This window comes from Fonsecaea pedrosoi (assembly GCF_000835455.1).
Source record: "Fonsecaea pedrosoi CBS 271.37 unplaced genomic scaffold supercont1.1, whole genome shotgun sequence".
Taxonomy (NCBI): domain Eukaryota; kingdom Fungi; phylum Ascomycota; class Eurotiomycetes; order Chaetothyriales; family Herpotrichiellaceae; genus Fonsecaea; species Fonsecaea pedrosoi.
This window is the reverse complement of record NW_013550615.1, coordinates 1,254,951-1,275,163: the sequence shown is the minus strand read 5'-3', so window position 1 is coordinate 1,275,163 and position 20,213 is coordinate 1,254,951. Positions and strand designations below refer to the sequence as shown.

At 52.9% G+C, this 20,213-nt stretch overlaps 6 protein-coding genes across 6 annotated transcripts; 2 read left to right on the top strand and 4 right to left on the bottom strand.

Moving 5' to 3' along the window:
• Nucleotides 1-29: 29 nt before the first annotated feature.
• Z517_00446 (uncharacterized protein) lies at nucleotides 30-3,332 on the bottom strand (the record flags this gene model as incomplete). Its single annotated transcript, XM_013433412.1, has 4 exons — nucleotides 30-894; nucleotides 969-2,834; nucleotides 2,882-3,069; nucleotides 3,117-3,332. 4 exons carry the CDS (start codon nucleotides 3,330-3,332, stop codon nucleotides 30-32), a joined length of 3,135 nt encoding a protein of 1,044 aa, XP_013288866.1.
• A 1,527-nt stretch (nucleotides 3,333-4,859) lies between these two features.
• Z517_00445 (uncharacterized protein) lies at nucleotides 4,860-5,774 on the bottom strand (the record flags this gene model as incomplete). The annotated part of the gene is made up of 1 exon (XM_013433411.1): nucleotides 4,860-5,774. The coding sequence occupies one exon, from the start codon at nucleotides 5,772-5,774 to the stop codon at nucleotides 4,860-4,862; it is 915 nt and encodes a 304-aa protein (XP_013288865.1).
• A 690-nt stretch (nucleotides 5,775-6,464) lies between these two features.
• Z517_00444 (uncharacterized protein) lies at nucleotides 6,465-7,931 on the bottom strand (the record flags this gene model as incomplete). Its single annotated transcript, XM_013433410.1, has 1 exon — nucleotides 6,465-7,931. The coding sequence occupies one exon, from the start codon at nucleotides 7,929-7,931 to the stop codon at nucleotides 6,465-6,467; it is 1,467 nt and encodes a 488-aa protein (XP_013288864.1).
• A 1,662-nt stretch (nucleotides 7,932-9,593) lies between these two features.
• Nucleotides 9,594-10,451, top strand: Z517_00443 (uncharacterized protein; the record flags this gene model as incomplete). Its single annotated transcript, XM_013433409.1, has 2 exons — nucleotides 9,594-9,795; nucleotides 9,910-10,451. The coding sequence occupies 2 exons, from the start codon at nucleotides 9,594-9,596 to the stop codon at nucleotides 10,449-10,451; spliced, it is 744 nt and encodes a 247-aa protein (XP_013288863.1).
• Nucleotides 10,452-13,290: 2,839 nt separating this feature from the next.
• Nucleotides 13,291-15,306, bottom strand: Z517_00442 (uncharacterized protein; the record flags this gene model as incomplete). Its single annotated transcript, XM_013433408.1, has 1 exon — nucleotides 13,291-15,306. The coding sequence occupies one exon, from the start codon at nucleotides 15,304-15,306 to the stop codon at nucleotides 13,291-13,293; it is 2,016 nt and encodes a 671-aa protein (XP_013288862.1).
• A 2,701-nt stretch (nucleotides 15,307-18,007) lies between these two features.
• On the top strand, nucleotides 18,008-19,150 carry Z517_00441 (uncharacterized protein; the record flags this gene model as incomplete). The annotated part of the gene is made up of 1 exon (XM_013433407.1): nucleotides 18,008-19,150. One exon carries the CDS (start codon nucleotides 18,008-18,010, stop codon nucleotides 19,148-19,150), a length of 1,143 nt encoding a protein of 380 aa, XP_013288861.1.
• Nucleotides 19,151-20,213: the final 1,063 nt, after the last annotated feature.

Here is a 20,213-nt window from a genome sequence, read left to right as displayed (position 1 = left end):
ATACATGGATGGGTGTTGGATCTTGGTGCTCAATATCGCGAGCTCCCATACCCGCCGCCATAGCCACCACCACCTCCATATCCCTGGTTCTGGCGTCTGTTATCGTCATCATCATAATCATCACCACCATGTCGACGTCGACCTTCGTGGCCGCCGTAGCCTTCGCTCTGGCCGTATTCATCTCGTCGTCCGAAGCCGCCGCCACCACCACCGCCTCCGTATCCGCTGTCGCCACCCCCACCGTACCCATCGTCGCGACGGCTCGAGGATGAATACTGGTCTTGTCGGCTATCGCCAAAGCCGCCAGGCATGTCTCCGTAGGAGGACTGCTGCTGTTCTTGTTGACGACGACCGTATCCGCCACCGCCGCCGCCTCCACCATAGCCGGAACCATAGGTCGACTCTTCCTGGCGACGCCCCCCTCCGTAGCCGCTAGACTCGTATCGTGATTCTTCCTCCCTATGACCATAACCGCTGGAACCACCATACGTCGTCGATTCTTCTTGGCGCCGACCACCATATCCACCTCCACCCGCTCCAGAGGAGTACTCGTCGCGGCGCTGCTCCTGGCGGCCGTAGCCGGAGCCATACTGGTTATTGTCATCGTTGCGCCCGCCATATTGGCGCTCTTCGTGGCGTCCATAGCCTTCAGAGCTGCGACCACCGCCGTAACCGGAGCTTTCTGTCTCGTACTGTTGGCGTCTGCCGCTGCCGCTGCCGCCGTAAGCATCCGTAGAGTAAGGCTTGTCGTCTCGATCACGACGTTGTTTGCGGCGATCGTCATCACTGTCATCACTTTTATGTCCGTGGTGTTTTTCACGACGATGCTTGTCACGACGTTCATCTTTGGAGCTGTCGCTGTCGTCATCCTTGTCGCGCTTGTCGCCATAGCGTCTGTCAGATAGCATGTTAGCTCCGAACCATTGTCCTCTCGTGTCGCCTTTGCTGAAGCCGTGGCTTGTACATACCTTGTCTCTTCGTGATACCTGCCCTCGCTTGTCCGCTCCTGATGGTGCACCTCGCTCTGCCATCCGCCGCTCGCGGTCTCGCGCTGCTCAAAACGATTGTACTCCTCATGGCGTCTCTGGCCGCTAGGCTCAGTGGTTCTCGAGTATTGGGCTTGGCCATACCTATCGCCTGAGGATGACTGACCAAACTGCGTCACAGTCTCTGTGCGGGACCCATCCTGACGGCTGTAGGAATCGCGCTTATACGTCTCTTGACCCTGGTTGAGTCCGCCGCCGAGGATGTCGCCACCGATCTGTCCACTGATTTGACTCGTAAGACCGCCAACCAGGGAACCTAGGACGCCACCGCCGACCGCTGCGCCTGCCATTTTTCCGAGCTGGTCGCTTTGTCTAGAGACATTGGGTGGCCGGCCGCCGCCGCTCTGACCCCCACCTCCACCCAAGGCAGAACTAATGGCCCCAAGAGCACCGCCTGCAACGCCGGATTGATTTGAGTTGAAGTTGAGATTTGCCATGCCAAGAGGCCGGTTGTTTCCATGTCCGTGGTCCTTAACCCCGGGCTTATGGTTTCGACCCGTCTCGACGCCACGACGATTGAGTTGTTCGCGTAGCCCATCCTTTTCAGAGGAAGACTTCCCGCGCCACCATTCCTCAACAACGCCAAACATGAGTCGACGGCCGTCACTAGCGCCATCCTGCCCATAGTCCCGCAAGGCAGGGTGGTGTAGAACGCCGGATATTATGCGATTCAGGGTTCGTTCGATGTCAATTCGTTCATCGTCCCAGCACGCAACGATCTGTGGGACCACCCACTTCACGGTTTGATGAGCCACCTTCCCCGCGGGTTCGTTGAGAATGTTGGAGAAGTGATCCTTTGAAAGCATAGAGTGGGTTGGGTCCGAGGAATTGTCGTCGTTAAAGACAATGTGCTGCTGAGCGACACTGGACTGGATGATCTCGTTGGAGCCCGTGTTGAGTTCGTTCTTGACTTGGTTGATGATGGGTACGACGAAAGGAGCCAGCAGGCTGAACACAAATTTATTGATTTCCTCCTGAATTTGATCGATCAGGTCAGGCAAGATTGGGATCTTCTCAATCGTTTCGGCGATGGACTTCATGATATCATCGTGCCATTCGATAATTGGGTAAATTTGCTTCTGCACGTCTGCGAGGTAACGAGCCCATTGTTCTGGTTGACGCGGAGTAATCCTGGAGTTTTGCATTTGTTGGTTCAGAGCATTTTGTTTCAGTTCATTGGCTTTGCCCGCTTGGTCCTTTCCACCGAATACTCCGGAAGGCAGCTTATTGAGGAGATCTTGCAGAATGCTATTGTCTTGGTTCCCACTTTGGTACTGTTGCAAGGTATCGTCCAATTCCTGGATTTCAGACTGGGTGGTCTTGTCGTCGAATTCACCGCAGACGGAGTGGAGGAAATCGACGCCGCCGAATGTGCCGGTGACGATTGGATAGACCGGGTGACGTACTTCTCGAAGCTGAACGGCGGTGCGGCGGCCGACATGAGGAAAGACATCACGTTCACCCATCTCGATGAGAGCAAGTTCAACGTAATTTGAGTGAGCAGCATAGTCTTCCAAGCAGTGGCATCCCGTTCCGAGCAGCCGGAGCGCTTCGTAGAGGTCATTCTTGTTCTTGTTGCGTGCGTATTGTCGACCTAGCTCAATACTCCTCCCGAAAAGTTTTCTGACCAGACCAGCAGACGTGTCAATGCCCATGCCCTCGGAAGCAATGTAGTTCTTCAAGCCAGTTTGTGGGTTTATGGAGAGCTCTCGGCGTTCATCAACAGGGCCGCGGAGTCGGCGATCATACTGCCTGGCATCCTGGTTGTCCGCATAGTCCTTGGGGTTGCTAAGACTAGTTAGTAAATGTCTTGGCAAAGAAATCATGTATCTCACTCAATATGCTCCTCAGGTCGATAGCACCCGAGTCTCTGGCTGGTGACTTCGAACTCGCCTGAGCCATATCCGAAGGACATGAATCCCAGGACCCAAAGGACGATGCGGATCGCTTCGGCGCTGACATACTTGACAGTACCTACGTCGACCGCCTGGCTGTAATCGCGCAACCAATTACCAAAGTACACCTGGAGGCGGTCAATATACCCCCGATTTCTATGGGACAACAACTCACTCTCTTGACATCAAGCTTGCCGAACTTCTTGCCGCCCATGGCACGCGAGGCCACGATGGTTAGCAAGGTGTCTTCGAGATCACCATGTCGCCAATTCTGCCCCTCAATTTTCGAAGTTGATCCGATATTGCCCGCACCAAAAGCGTGAGCAGGTCTTGCCAGCAAAATGATGCCGACCACACAAACAAGGATGATGTGTGTCGAGGATAGCGCCATGCTGGACAGCAGCTGTTGAGATGATGTTTTTGTGTTTGGTTTCAGGTCAATCGATTCGTCAGGTAAGAACTGAAGCTCACGGCTCAACCGATGATGCCTCGAAGGAAAGAGAAACGACGACAAAGTTTGAGAGGGTTTGATAGCCTTGCAGAGAAGCACCTTAGAAGAGGAGACAGTGTGTTGCAAACAGTATGCGGGGCTGAAGATGAATTTGATGTCACTTAAGGAGGGGTCGAGCTCAATAACAAGTTGGCAGGTTGGCTTGTGAGGCCGAAGTGAAATTTCCCGCCGAATCTGGCCGGTCAGTGCCGCCGCTTTTGGAGGGGCTTCTCCCTGGGCCAAGACGCTCGGCTGCGCTTCAGCCTGATGAAATCGACTCATTCATGCTTCTACCACGTTTATCCGGGGGTTCCCAACCTCCTTTTGAAATGCATGGAGAATGAAAGCACTATCAAGATGTTCTCGCCAACACGCGAAGAAGATGAAGAAGAGCCTGAGGCGGAGGAGAGAAAAATTCGACAATGCAGAGAATGATAACGGAGCGATCAAGAAAAGTGAAACCCTGAAACAGATATTTGCAGAACTTAATTCATCGAAATATCAACACGAACAGGCAGAGAGCGACCCTCGAGTTGCCGAACAAGATGGCGTTCTACTGAGCCAGCGTTCTGGCTCTTTTTTATGTTCAGCCTGGAACATCGACTTCTCTGAATGTGTGACCGTGAAAGAGAAGGCAGAGTTTGTATGACACCTGCCTTCAACCGAGCATGACCTATAACACATGACATGTACGAGGTATAAAGGCAGAGGAGAGGGGATCTCCAGCTGTACTGGAACAGAGAGAGCTGAAATTTGGACGCAAGTCGATCCGGGTGGTCTTCAGTCAAGCTTTGCTCGCGGACCCGGACGACGTGTTCCATCAGTATCGCTGCCACGTGGAACCGTCCGTTGGGTCGGTACGCCATCGCCAGCTGATACTGCGACTCCAGCCGGTGAGGGTTGTCCTCGGTCAGGGTCTGCTCGTTGATCCCGACGACGTGCTCTAGAAGTGCAATCACCTTTTGGAATTGTCGAGACAGGTGCTTCTCGTTCAGTAGGGTAAGTCCTGATAATGCACGACTAATTTTAGATCTTCGTAGACGCTATATACGATGAAGCAGCTTTGGGGGGCACGGTCAGTGTGAAGGAGAGGGAGGAGAGTCGTTATCAAAGCGGTACACGCGGGTGCGTCGCACGTGAGCTCCGAGCAGTCTTCCCTCTTTACCAGCCCAGACCGAAGTCTATATAAACCCTCTTTCACGCTAGATGCGAGCTTCGTTTCAATGCGCATTGTGATTCAAGCACAATCCCAACCCAAAGTAGCACACTCAGTTGATACACTGTACCATTGCCAACGAAATATTCTGTGGGTTGTGAAAGGGGGTACTGGTACTTCAATGGTTCCATTTCTTCGTTCCATGCCAGCCAGGAAGGTAGCGATGAGATTCCTGGAAATGTTCTTGGCACGGATGCAAGGCTGGAATGTTATCATGATTCTCCAAGCTGCCTCGGATCCTCACGCCTGGCCGTCATCCAGTCGCCCAGAGGCTTCCAGATGGCAAGCTTCTCTGCCGGCGTCAGCGTGGCTGCCAGTCCACTGGTAGAGGTGGCCACAAATGTCTTTGCCCCGGACCATAGTAACTTTCCATCTTCCCAGATCCGTCCCAGTTGCATCTCCTCGTCTTGCCATCCCCAGTGGAAACTTGGATCATTGAACTTCTTCTGGCCTTTCTTTGCCATCCAAATGGCTTCCCAAATGCCTTTGCCAACTATCACCACAGCCTCCGGTCTGTAGATAGCGATCTTTTTATCGAGGATGGCAGCTCCTTCCTCCATCTCTTGCTTGCTCAAGCCATCGCCACTCCTGGTGGGCCGAGCACATATATTCGTATTTCCGATTTGGTACAGGTCCATCAAGTCTCGTGTCTCGGATGGGAGATGCTTCTTGGGTGTTATGCCCGATGTGTGAAGGAGGTGCCAGAACCGATTGGAGGGATGGGCGTACGCATGGCCGGTTGCGGCTGTCATGAGCCCGGGATTGAGACCGATACAGACCAGGGTCAGGCCAGGCCTTAGACTGTCCACCAGGTTGTTGACCGGGTTGTATGGATCTTTCAATGATCGCTCCTTGGTAGTGGTCCTTCGCTTTCTTGATCTAGGCGTCGTAGGTATCACATCGCCCGTCGAGGACTTGAACCCAGGATCATTTTCCTCTTGTTTCACAATACTCCCATTGTCTTCCTCGTTCTCATCATCTTGTCGCACGCGAGACCGTTTTCTTGGAGACGGAGAGGCAGAAGCATTCTTTGACTTGGAGAGAATGGATGGACGTGGACTAGAAAGTCGAGGGGATCGCCGGACCGTATCTGATTGTTTCAATGGGGAATATTTGAATTGCTCCATGCGAGCCTTGAAGGTGCTGCCTGCCCGCAAAGTCAGCTCTTGAACATCCAGACGAGTGCGACTCTCATACTTTGCTCCATGCTACGTCCGTCCAAACCAGCCTCTTCTGACCGCGTAGAAAGGTCATCCATCTCGGGTGTTGTATGAGCCATTGGCTTTCGACGCTGGTATTAGCGTCACACAACCAGCTGGTTTCGTGGTGTCACAGGCCAAGCCATTCTCGCCCCCTGCGAGACTAGCCAGTCCCTCGTCCTCGCCACAATGTCAAGCTGGCCGAAGACAAGTCCAATATATTGAACACTGTGAGTGCGCCTCCTGCTACTGACACGGAGGGACTGGAAAGGCACTGAATTTCTCGCCAGAATAGCTACGTCATATGGAACTAGCCTCTTTTGGTGTCGAGACTCTTGCTGCTCTGTTGGAGTAATATCCAACCAGCTGCAAGACTGAAATATCAGGAATCATCCCTTTCAGAACACGATGCGTCACGTTGTACAGTCATCTCATGTCCAACAGAACCGGGGCTAGAAGAATTTGATATGATCTCCCAATCACTACCTTCGGTGGCCCCGAATGAAACCTTTGGGATCATTGACCACGTCAATGTGCCCGACCATCAACAGCGATTGAGCGCACCACATCGTCTTTCAAACAAGCTGTGCCTAAGCCCTGTCAGCCATAGCGGCGGTCCTATAGTTTGACGTGGACAGCCTTGCACTGTGTCATGTCACGCAGTTCTTCAAAGCAGTCATCCCTTCCAATGCCAGATTGCTTGTATCCTCCGAATGGCATGCTGAAGAAGTGTGTCCCAACAGTATTTACCCAGACAGTTCCAGCTTCAATGCGACGTACCGCGGTCTGCATAGTCTTGATATCAGATGTGAAGACTGCACCTGTCAGACCATAGTCGACAGCATTCACATCCTCGAAGAGCTTTTCTTCGTCGTTCCACTTCAAGATGGACACGATAGGTCCAAATACCTCTTCGTTGGCGATTCGCATTTTCTGAGTGACTCCGGCAAAAATGGTGGGCTCGACAAAGTAGCCACCTTGCGTGTCCGTGCTGTCGGGGATTCTGCCACCTAATAGGAGACGGGCGCCATCATTTTTGCCAATTTCGACGTATTTCAACACCCGGGCCTGTGCTGCCTCACTAACCAATGCCCCCATTGTTGTCTTTGGATCGAGAGGGTTTCCGGGTCGGAACCTCTTCGCTATTTGGTCCTGGATTCGTTCCAAGATCTTGTCGTGGAGCGAATCGTGTAGGAAAACCCTCGAGGTCGAACCACAAGATTGCCCACACCAACCGAAATTCATTCCTGCGATGATAGCGTCCACGAGACGGTTATGATCCGCGTCAGGATAGGCAATCAGGGCATTCTTTCCCCCGAGCTCAAACGAGGTCAGTTTCAATGTATCTGCTGCAGCTTTCTGGATCGCCTTGCCGGTAGGCACACTACCGATAAGCGTGACCTTACTAACAAGTCGGTGTGTTGAAAGAGTCTTTCCACATTCGAGGCCACCGGATAAGATATTGAGGACTCCAGGGGGGAAGACGTCTTCCAGCAGCTCGGCCAAACGGAGTGCGGAGAGGGGTGCTTGTTCTGGGGCCTTGATCACCACTGTGTTGCCCATAGCAATGGGGGCTGCAAGCCGGTTGGCAGCAAACATAAGTGGATGGTTGGAGGCAACAATGCGCGTTACCACCCCCAGCGGCTCCCGCAGGGTGTAGTTGAAAGTTGAATCATCTAGATGAGTGGTCTCGCCTTGAACGGCTGGGATGAGGCCCGCAAACATGTCGACCGTGTCGGCGGCGAAAAGTGCATCGCCTCTCATCATGATGACGGGATTGCCCGTGTTGTAGGCATCGAGCAAGGCCAGCTCATCTGCATGTGTACGCAAGATGTCGGCCACCTTCCTGAGCTTCTTGCCCCGTTCCAAAGAAGGGACTGCTCTCCACGCCGGGAATGCTGCATGTGCCGCCTCTATAGCAGCGGCCGTGTCTTTCTCACCGGCGAAGGCGACTTTCCTGATGACTTTCCCGTCACCGGGACTGAATATCTCTCGATGGTCGCCATCGTGAGGCTCGTGCCATTTCCCGCCATAGAACAAGCCCCAGTGCTTTGGAAGACATTCGTCAATCTTTGGGAGGGACATGTCGGTGGAGCGTCACTGTGCTGGTTGTAAGTTCTCCTAAGACGTCTTCTTTGTTGGGCCTTTATAGTCCAAGTCTTGTACGGTCCACTCGATGCTCAATGCTGTGGTGTCAGCAATTTACGATCTGACGACAACTTTTCTGACGCATCTGTCCAGTCTGACAACCAGAGAGAGGTTGGACCGTGAAGCCTTTTGCGGTTCCCAGTTCGAATTTGAGTTTCCACTGTGCTTACATGTCCACATGTCCTTCTTTTATCTCTCAGCTCCTTCGAGTAGCAGATGGGGAGGGCAATTGGGGTGATCGACGAGGGGGAAACAAGGCGGGGATGCGGAGACTTTCTGCACGAGGCTCGAATAAGAACGAATCCCCTTTCCCATCCTCCTGATCTGCCGCACCGTCCTTGTGGAAGGGTACTCTCTAGCAGATCATCTTTCTGTGGTTGGCCTTCTAATTAGGTTCGGGTCTTTCTTTAGACAATCTCGCCCCGAGGAAAAAGCATGGACTTGAGCAGTGTCGAAGGACAGACACATCAGGCTGAGAGGCGCCTTCACCAGCCGTGCGGCTCACCCACAAATCCAGCAAGAACCACGAGGCTCAGGAGACTGTGTCACAGACCACTTTGACACATTGACAGTCGAGAGCATTGTCACTGAAGTCACCCCTCGACCTTCAAGGGCATGTTCACGATAGGAGGAGGTGCGAACCAACAGCGCAAGCCACCAGCTGAAAATCGGCCCCAACCTTATCCCGGACGTCTTGTATCATCAATAAACACTGAATGAGTGAGTGATGAAGAGAAGAGAGATATGAAGCTCCTCTTGCTAGTAAGTGAAAATTTCAACATCCCTTCTCCCAAAGATGCAAAAGTTCCCCTTGAGCTGCGCTCCTGAGTGCGCCAGGTAAAGCTAAAATATCTTGTTGCTTCGTGGCTGTTGACCTCGTCGTCTGGCCCCAATCCAATCAACGGCCACGACGTGTAGCCAAGGCTGTCTCTCTCGTGTTGAGCTGTCTGTTCTCCTGAAGTATACGGGACAAGTGGGAGACTTTCAGATGAGTTTGTCGTTTGATGTGGTTTCTCTCTCCCGCGCCAATGCCGACGACGGCACTTTGGTTTCAACATTTACGGTCTCCATGTTGGCGTATTGTCGTGTTTTCGTTGATGTATGGCTGGAATGTCGAACAGCCTCGCCCCCCTTGACAAGGAGTGTCCACCTCTCTAGCACCTTCCGTCACCGTCGTGACCTGCTGGCTGCAAGATCAAACTTGTACGGTTGATGGTGAGACGCCTCCGAACACAGAAAAACACATCTACCATTGTTCGTTGTCAGGTCACTGGTCGGCAGAGACGCTGGCCATTTCCCCTTCACGCACAATTAATTTATTGACAAGGCAGACTCGGACAGAGAGATGAAGTGGGATGAAAAAGGAGGAAAGAGAAAGTTCTTACCTACCATGGCTCATGAGGTCGATGGTATTGTTGAGGTATAAATATGTCTGAGTGTCTCTCGGGAAAGGGGAATCATGATCAGGAAAACAACAAAGCAATCAAGTCAGGAAGACACACCCAAGCAAAGCACAAAAACAATCGTTCAAAGTCATTCATTTATTTTACGCGTTTTCCCAGTCTTCGACACCGACCTGGTCATTTCGACACTCTCAGCATGCCTGCCGTCAAATCCACCATCCTCGCCATGCTGGCCGCCTCGGCCGCCGTATCTATGGCCCTCCCTTCTCCTCAAGCGGCGACAGACGACATCTCGGGCCTTGCGCCATTGCACATGGAAGTGCAGTGCGGGTGCTGGAACCTGTGCACGCTGGAAGCCTTGGGGGATACTTCTATTACTGGCTGTGACTCCGCTTGTGGTAAGCCAGCTCCCTCTCAGGAGACAGATGGGGTCTTTTCCTTCAGAGGACATTGTCTCTCTGCTTCTGGTCCAGTAACAACGCTGCTAACACATATATTCTCCTTGTGATTAGATCCACAATTTCTCTGCGAAACCATCGACGCACTGAGCGGAGGGCCGACCACGATCGCCGCAGCGGCAACTACCCCTTTGCCAGCAGCCTCGGCTTCAGCTACAGCTTTAGCCAGACGTGAGAGACCCCATAACGGCGCTCCTCCGCCCTTCAACCCCTTCGGACCCGGCGGCGAGCTCGAAACACTGTCAGAGTCGCAGCGAGCCAAAGCCAAAGCCAAGCGCGAGGTAGTGCAGCGAATGAACCGACCCATCATCGACCCCTGCCCTCAGGGTGTCGTCTGCGAAGCGTTCGCCAAACGCGAACCCGAACCACTCCCCCTTCCACTCCCGCCGATCGACCCCTTTGGCTGCCCGCACGGGCCGCTGCATTGCCCTCCCCCCGTGGGCGACGCGTGGAAACGTGCCGCCGCCGCCGCCGCTGCCCGTGATGTTGGTGAGTTCGAGTTCGAGAAGCGCCGGATCAATTGGGACTTGACTGTCAAGGGGTCGTGCAATGGGGGCGGATGTGGTGGCGAGGTGAGCGTTACCATACACTTTTAACGGGAAATCCGAGAGGGAGAGGGGAGGAGATGGATGGGAAGGGACGGGACTATGGGGGACTATCATAGTGCAACGAACAGGTCAATGGGTCATTCGTAGCAGGGACAGTGACAGTGACAGGGTGGTAGAGATGAGAAGGGGCACGGTGTGGACGCGTGCGAATGAAGGAGGGAGAGAGAGAGAGAATGTGTGTGTGTGTGTGTGTGTGTGTGTGTGCGTGTTTATTGTACGGTAGCTGGGCTACCAAACACCAAACACCAGGCACCAAGTAGAGCAGTCAGATCAGTGTCGAGTCAAATCGAGGCTTTTCGCTCAGACAGGGTACAGATCGCATTCTCGAGAGGGGTCGGAGTTGGTACAGAATATGAGGACTACTCGGTATACGTACGGTACTCGAGCAATGAAGATAATATATCGCGAAACACCGATATGTACTGGGAATTCTTTGATTTACCTACAGGTCCCGACCAAGAGAGGGCTCGGGAAACCAATCCAGACCAATTCCGATGTATCCGATCCATTCTGTTCTGTGAGGATTCTGTTGGACGGATATAGATCTGATTGTTGTCACTGTCAACAAATACCTACTCCGTCTCGTCTCGACTTGTCGTGTCGTGACATTGTGAGTCGTGACAACTTTGGGTTACAGTTACAGTTACAGTTACAGTTATAGTTATGGTTACGATTAGATTACACTTAGGGATACAGTTTGGGTTTGATGAGGTACCTAACCAGGTGCCTAGTAGGCTGAGCCGCGCACGCGCGCGCATAGTGCCCAACCATAAAAGAGATTGAGGTATTAGATATCCTCGTTTACGGTGGTATGTCGAAAATAGCAAATAGATGACAATATGCAATAAATTAATATATGCCACGTACCTAAAGGAAGGAGGGGAGTGCGGGAACCTGAGAATCCAGTACCTTGTACCTGGTACCTGATCAAGTGACAAGAGAGAGTGTAAGAGGTATTACACTACGAGTTTGATCCTTCAGCCTCAGCCTTGGCCCTTCGGTTGACTTGGTTCGATCCCACATCTCTGTGAGGTCTGAGGTCTGAGCTCTGGAATCCTGGGATCCTGGGATCCTTCCACTCTCGCCTCCACAAACCACAAACTCCTCCCCATTCCTACTCAAGTATAATACCTAGGCACGGAGAAGGAGGAACCGAATATTTAGTACTGGTACCGAGTACTCCGTACAAGCTACCTATGTGCCCTGTACTGTAGGTTCTCGGTACTTGTGAAACGAGTTCGTTAGGATTCGGGGGGAAACCTATTTCCTCATATGGATATAGTACTACGTATTAGTTACCTCCATACTCCATACTCCACAGGTATTTGTACAAGTACCGAGTATTTACTGTAGGCACTACATACCAAGTATGTACAAGTACCCTCAAACCAGAGAGGTCTGTCTGTCCTGGGACTCTTGGTGTGCTTGGCTGATTGTGATGCACCAAGCTTTGCCCAGCATCGCCCAGCATTGCCGAGGACTTGGTCCCGGGCACCAGAGGGAAGACATGGGCTTGGAGGCTTGGAGGAAGCTTGGTCATAACCACATACTATGTACACCCACCTCAAAGTCCCTCTTCTGACTACCAGTACCAGTACCAGTACCAGTACCGAGATTGAACGCAAGAAGTTGCTCAAAGAACCATTGATCATGGCGCCATGGTAGCGAGAGCGAGAGCGAGAGTGGTGGCCGTGGGATAGGTCCTGGCCAGGGCCCCAGGGGCGATGGTGATGGTGATGGTGGTGGTAGTGTGACCAAGACCCAACCCCAACCCCAACCCCAAAACCGCGATTCGATTGAGATGGAGATGGTGAGAGGACCGAACACCCAGTGCCGCAAGTAGTAGTCGCAGTACCTAGTCGCAGTCCTTGTCCCTAGTACGGGTAGTACCTCGTAGTCTGGCCGATCCCCCTTAGACTGCTCGACTCGGGCCTCGCTACATCCTCCTCATCTCACTTCATCTCATCTCGTTTTATTTCATCGACCCGCACGCCCATCCTCTGTCTGTCCGGTCCACCGAGTGAGTGGTCCCAAATTTCCGAGACGCCGTTTTAGCGGGCGAGCTGTTGGCGACTTGTTGTTGAGTCTGGCAATCTGTTGGTCAGGGACTACTCTATGTAGGTACTCAGTACTCGGTATTCTACCTCGTACTCCCCTCCCTACTCGTATTCGGTCCTCAGATTCTGCGACTCACTCGGCAGTAGAAACTCGTTCTCGTTGGTAGTCTGGCTGAACCAAGTGGCACCAGCGGCACCAACGGCACCAGCGCTGGTGGTGATAACAAGTAATTACTCATAAGTACTCACACACAACGAACATTAGGCGAGACGAGCACACGAGCAACCCCCTCTCCCCAGCCACAGCCACAATCCAATTTCCCCCGTCGCCCACGAAACCAGGCCAGGTCAAACTTTGGGGAAGCACGCATGTAAGCACAAGCAAAGCACTTCTGACTTCTGCGGGAGGGAGGCATTACCTATGTATGCACTACGTAGGTAGGGAAGGAGGCCATCAGAATACTACTGCGCAGAATATTGTATTCATGTGGTAGATAGATGAATAGATAGATGGTTGGGATCAATTTCGTCTGTCACGCCGGGTCCTATGTTATGGATATGCTTCGCAAGGCCGTCTCTCCCAAGGGCCCAAAAACAAAAAACGAAGAAAAAAAATAATCAAAATCCTCTTTCGTCATGTACTGCGGACTGAAAGTGAGGGGGCTTTTCCAACACATTTTGTATTGCGCACTATATTCCCCCGTGAAAACAAATGCTAGATGACAGACAAAAAATGAAACTCATTACTAAGATATATGCTTTCAAGACATTCACAGAGCAAAAGCAAGAGCAAGCAATCCAAGAGCTGCCGTGCCAGATGATACCATCACTGACGAGGCCGCTCCAGTGAATGACGACGTAGACACAGCGCTGGTCGTGCTAGATCCCTCGTTCTGCACTTGCGTGCCCGAGTTGTCGCTGCCAGACGTGCTGGTGCCTGAGCCAGGGCAGACCTTGCCCACATCCGACGGGACAGTGGGGAAGTTGTCAATAGCGTCCAAAATAGCAACAGCCATACCGCCAGAAAAGTGAGACTGGACGTGGCAATGGAGGAGCCAGGCACCAGGCGTGTTGACCTCGTACCGGAACACCATCCACGTGTTGTTGCCCTCGGCAGGGATGCTGGTGAAGCCGTCAACATAAGGAGGGTTGACCAGGTTGAATGGGTAGCCGGCCGTGATGGCATCGGCCACGTTGGTGAAGTTGAAGTCGCCCACACCGGCGCCAATCATGTAGAACTTGTTGGCGTGCTTGTGGATGGGATGCGGCTCAGCCACGGGGCCCGAAACCTTGATGATCAAGTCAACCCACTGGTTGGCCTTGGTCTCCAAGATCAAGTCGCTGGTGGGAATGCTCGACGGGCTCTGGAACAGAAGAGGGGGAGTGTCATCATCGCTGCTCATGTTGTACGAATCAGTGCCCGACAGTGTCCAGGCCCACGCCTCGGTAGGTTGAACGGGAGACTTCTGGATGTCCAGGATGAAGCTGACATCGGCGCTCGGCGCAGGGGTGTTGGCTGGGTAAGGAGCGGCGAGAGCATTGTTCAGGGGGACAATGGCAGTAGTGTTCTGGCCACCATAGTTCATCGCCGAGACACCAGCGGGCGCGTTGTTGCCACCCTTGTACGACAGGACACCAAAGCCCGAGATGACCTGGTTGATACCCTCGTTGGCAACACGGATCGTGTAGTCACCGGGGGTTTGGTCGAGCTTGACCAAGAACGAGACACGGTCACCGTTGCTGAGACTGATCTGGTCCACAACTTGAGGGACAATGTAGTTGCCGTTGATTTCGTAGACGTACAGCTTGTGGCTGTCGATGGTGACCTTGACCAACACAACACCGGCAGGGCTGATGAAGCTCATCGCAGCCCATCCATTGCTGGGGTCAACCGAGTAGGTGAAGTTCGAACCACCATAGCCAATGCAGGTGTCGTAAGCATCGGTAGGTAAAGCAGCCAGGTTCTGGAGCGCAAGGTACTGGCCACCTTGGATGGCAGCATTGTTAGGAGGAACACAGCCCTTGGCGGTCAGAGAGGAGCCGTTCAGCACTTGCGGTTCTTGAGGAGCAGCAGATGCGGTGAGGTCGGCAATAGATGGGCAGTACTGCGAGCCGAATCCGTTCAGGGTGATCGAGTCACTGCAGGCCCAGTCGACGTTTGCCGTCTGTTCAACCGCAAAGAACTCATCGAAGGTGTATCGGTTCCAGTCGGTGACAAAGACGGGCTCAACGTTGAGCGCAGCCTTGGTGATGGCATCCACATCAGAGCTGCTGATCTGGCTGAAGGGCGTCTCAGCATCATCCGCTGGAGCAATCAGAATGGCACCGTAGAGACCGTCCATCATCTGTCCCTTGTAATGAGCATGGTAGAAGTAGTTGCCCGACTCGGTCGCGGTCCATTGATACATGTAGCTGGTACCAGGTTGGATCGAGTATTGGCTGACACCGGGCACACCGTCGGCCCATGGCGTACCATTTTGACGAATACCGTGGAAGTGGATGCCAGTGGCATTAGGCATGTTGTTGTTGACGACAAAGTCGACACAGTCCCCAACCTTCATCTTCAAGGGAGGACCGGGTAGGGAGCCGTTGGTCAGGATGGCATTTCTGGAGATGCCTTTGCTGGGGTCTGTGGGCGCCCAAGTGAGGTCAATAGTGAATGGAATGCATTTGGACGACGAGGCGCAGACTGAGCTGTCGCCGGAGCCACCATCGGCGGCGACGGATTGGATCGAGGAAACGAGTGTGAGGGCGGCGACAGCCTTGAGAAGGCGTGTGAACGCCATTATTACCTATAGACAAGAGGGCAACGAAGAAAGAAAGACTGCGGCCGGACAGCTATGTAGTAGGAGAGGGTTAGTAGAACACAAGAAAACCAAGCGAAGCCCAAGGGAAGACGACCAAGTCTTATGAAGGAACAAGACATCGCAAGCACCAACCCAAGACCACCAAGCACCATGCCACTCACCAGGGCTGATTTCCCCGAGGTGGCTTCAGATTGGAAGGACCACAGTAATGCCAGCCATCCTGGAACAGATACGGCGTCGACAAGGTTTGGGTGTCTGGGGCGCAAGAGCCTCCTGGTGCCTTTTTCAGCCATATACGCTTACCGTATTCGCGATGGCGGGATCCTCCCTATCCACTCGGATGGAGTCTGATCAGCCTCTCCCCATTTATCAACAAACATCCCCCCAGCCTCAGGCGCTATTGGGCGGTGACATCCTCCGTGCTAGAGTAAGATGTCAGCTTCGGCGACTGCCTGCTCGGAGTGCATGTGCGTTCAGGAATTGCATACGCGAGCGGACAATTGCTGCATGATCGGCCAATGGTCACAAAGTCGGTCAACCAGAGAGCCCTGTCAGAAACCACACCCAATACCGAGTCGACCATGAGCCATCAGGCGAGCTCATTTGACTGAGATTGCGAACAGGGAAGGTTGCCCCCCCTTCAAACCTGTCCATGACTTTGTCAGTTGGCGGCCACATGAATCTGGCCAAGCTCATGCACGAAAGAGGGGACCGTTGAAGTGGTAATTCAATCAGATGTGACCGTGTGATCCATGCGCAGAGGCTGAACCCCAGCTGCCACAAGGCCGCAGGGTCCCACCACCCCCGGGGGTGCCCACTGGCCCTTGGATTTGGTTCGTGCCCTGTTACGTGACAGTGGACGCATTCAGAAATGGACACTCCACCACCAACCAAGCTAGAGGTCACCATGCCATCTTAGCGCCGTTAAGCATCGGGGGCTAGAAGCTGGATGACCCTTCAGCTACTGCTGCGCCCGCCCATCCCACTTTTGGCCGGGTTTTTGGCTGTCTTTTTGTTTTGGTCGTGCCCTAGCCTAATGGAGCCCGTCCCTGGGGGTAAACAGACCACTGCGAGAGAAAACCAGGGGGGAAAACTCATGAGGCGTGGACTGATGAATCGCGCAGACACATCGCGATCATGGCTTGCTTATTCGCTTGTAATCGGCTGCCTTATGTTCGGAAGGATTCATGGATGTTCTTGGGGTCCAGCTCTTGAATCCCGTGGGAGGCAGTCTCGTATGTGAGCAGAGGCCTAAACCAGGTGGCGAGGAGAATTATTCTCGGGACCAAGCAATAACTGGAACTGTTCTAAAAGAGCTTGCATGCAGTAGAGTATTGCCACCATTTCAGGTACAGCCGTGCTCGGACCGCCTTGCGCTTTTCGAGTGTGAGTGGACTGAAACTGCAAAACTGGGCCACCAGATGGCAGGTGAGCAACGATTGACCTAAAAATAATCCCTTCCGGTTAGTGTCTTGAGATTTTTTAAACTTGTATTCGTGGGAAAAGATGGGATCCAGTAACAGAAACAGGGAATCCCAAAACGCGGGAAGTACCACTTGGTGAGGAACAAGACGATCCAAGGTTCGCAACCCTTTTTTGGAGCTTGTATTTGGCAGACGGTAGAGCCAACCTCCTCACTGGGCCAACCATGCCCTGGCGAAAGGCTACAGCAAATTGAAACAAACACACAAATAGCCCTTCTGGGACGCGTTGTTGGTCTAGTGTGGTCCTCGCTCTTTCTGGCTCGGAACTTGCGATCATCATGATGTAGCATCTTCCTTTTTGGACGTTATGTGTATCGATATGAGGACGGTGAGAGAGGCTGGGATGTAATGGAGGAGGCCGGGGAGGATTATTGGGGACTGGGTCTGCCGGAAAGAGTGGGAGGTTGGGGGCATGCAATGACAGCAATGGCTGATGATAGGCGTCGATGGCTTGCGGAAAATCGTTGTTTCTCACACGTGGCTGCGGTGGTTGACGAGGTTGACGAAGTTCTGGAGCTTCTGGTGGTTTCAGATGCACCTCAACACCTGCGCAGCTACGTCAGGCTGGCCCCGTGTCTAGGCAATTATCGAAAGGGTATTGAACTCTTTTGGTAGGGGTACTACTGTACGAGTACTCGGTACTGACGGGTGAGCCGGAGTGGTGAGTTGACACGAGTGAGAGCTAAGGTGTGAGGCTCTCGCTTGTGCAAGTGATGGTGGTGCTCCTTTTCCGCAGTTTCGCTACTGCTTCGACTGTTACGCCCCAGAAACCCTCAACTACGCTCACGGTCAGGCTGTGCATTCGCCCATGCGAGAGATTTTTCGCCTCCGTACTTCCACAGTTCCACGCTTCTATCCGCTGTTCCGTCGCCCATATTGTCGTTTACTCTTCCTTACGTACAAAGGACAAAATGCCTTTCTCTTCTGTACCCCTTCTCGACAGTCAGACTAACTACGGACCTCGATCCCTTCCTTTACGGTCATGTTCAGGCCCGTCGACTAGCAAAGCGCGCCCGCTTCCTTTCTCCCCCTCCTCCTTATCCACCGAGCCATCAAGCGAAGCCTTGTGTTTGTGCATGTCCTATCTGCAAAGTTATCGTAAAGAGCCAACCATCTTGGGCATTTTGTCTCTTGCGTGATCAACGCCTCGTTTGCGCCCGTGCGCCCGGGCCCAGTAATCGTTTATCACCTCCACCATGCCGGCCCCTTTGATCCAGAATGCCATCACCAGCATCACCGTGTGCCTGACCCTCCTAGCTTCGCTCCAATCGCAGTCCTCGTCACAATCTTTTCGCGCTTCGGTGTCCGCTGCAGCGGTTGGTCCTGCAGTCGCTTCCAACTTTCCTGACCCAGGCCTCGCTTTGGACACCAGCAGTGGCTTCGAGACTTGGTATGCCTTCAGTACTCAGACCGGCAAGATCAACGTGCAACTTGCCTCCTCACCGGACTTTTCGACCTGGAAGCTGCATGAAGGCTACGATGCTCTACCCACGACGCCCAATTGGGCACGTCGGTCTCCTCATGCTGGTGTCTGGGCCCCTGACGTGAACCAGCGCCTGGACGGATCGTGGGTCATGTATTTTGCGGCCGTAGGGCGGACACATCCACAGAAGCATTGCATTGGTGCTGCCACCTCTCCCAATGTGACAGGGCCTTACATTCCTCTCGACGATCCCATCGTGTGCGATCTGCCTCAAGGCGGTAACATCGATCCAAATCTCTTCATCGATCCCATCAACAACGAGAACTACCTGGTCTACAAAACGGATGGAAACGCCATTGGACATGGTGGTGCTTGTGGCAATACCGAAAACCCTGTTGTGCCGACTCCACTGTATCTTCAATTGATGGACCCCCAAGACCTTGTCACACCAATCGGCAAGCCTGTCTACTTGTTCTCAAACGCCAACAGTTTCAGAGAAGACGGCCCGAACGTCGAACGGCCATGTATGGTCTACCGGAACTCAACCTACTATCTCCTGTATAACGCCCACTGTTTCACCAGTCTGCAATACCGCATCGACTATGTCAGCTGTAAGGTTGGTGTTGACACGCATACCGGTATATTGGGTTGTGACTGGGACGCCCTAAAGACGAAGCAGCAGACCTCCAAGGACCACACGCTGCTCCAGACCGGCGACGTCGTGTCTGGTACCCAACTCTACGCTCCAGGCAGTATGGACGTCAGTCCCGACCAGCGCAGAGTGGTCTTTCACGGTGATGTCAACTTGGACTGGTTCAAGCCTCATCATCCTCAGACCGTCCATCGTGACAGTGCCATGTTTGCGGGCGAGATTGACTTTGTCAAGTCAGAACTCCATATCACTGAGCTTCTCTGACGGCAGGCCCGTGACGAACCTGCAAACGAGAGACTTTTTCCTGGTGGCCACGTGAGATGACACAAGATGACGCGAGATGAAACGATATGACAGATCCGATGGTAACAACCTTTTAAAGGCCTCCAAGGCACGGCTCATCCTTTCTCCACTTCCTGCAGGAAGGCACCAGTTTCCCTTTCCACGAGTATTCGATGCTCGTTCATCCTTCGCGATCCCACGGTCAAAGTCCATGATTACACCACCAAACCACATTCTGCGTTTTCATTGCTATACTCGAGTTTGAGATTTTCAGAGAGCGGCCGCACGGACCGCTCTTACCTGCTGCGCTCAAATTGGGTTGGGGCGTCTTCAGGCCACACGCCTCAAAGCCAAGCAAACCCCAAAAATCCTTCCAGACGGTACATAGAGGGCTGCGCGCTCCCTCAGTCAGTGTCAGATTTCATCTTCGCGTCCTTATTTTCCGGTCTACATAGACCCATACGACCACCAATTTACAGCGTCGGCGTCCAGGTTCCCATTCCATCCTTTGATTATGCGAATATTACTATATGATGACGGACAGTTACTACCTCCTTTCGACTTGTACTACATGATGTGGGATGTTTGAGTGATCAATCTTATTGCTAATGCATTTAGAGAGGAGCGAGGTTTGGAGTCAATGGACGAGTGCCAGAGTTGATCATTGGATTTATGTTATTAGAGGATACATCCGGTCCGAGTGAGTCTGATAGATATGGACATGGCCTAGACGGAGAATATATATTGATGTATAGAATCAATCAATTTCAAAGAGGTAAAAGGTTCTGAAACGCCTGGTAGGAGAGGAAGACAACGACTGGAGAAAAGGTGTCAGGTCGATGAGTGACGTGTAGAGAGTTTCCCTTTCTAACTTATCTTCTCGTCGTATATAGTATATGGCATGGACCACGGACCATGTACCACGTCGCATATGTCTCTCATCTTGTCATCTTGTCGTCCTGTCACATTGTCGACTGTCTCGGCCTCTCACCTCGTTGATCACGGGACCAGACGAGTGATGTGTGATGTGTACACGTCCGTCTCC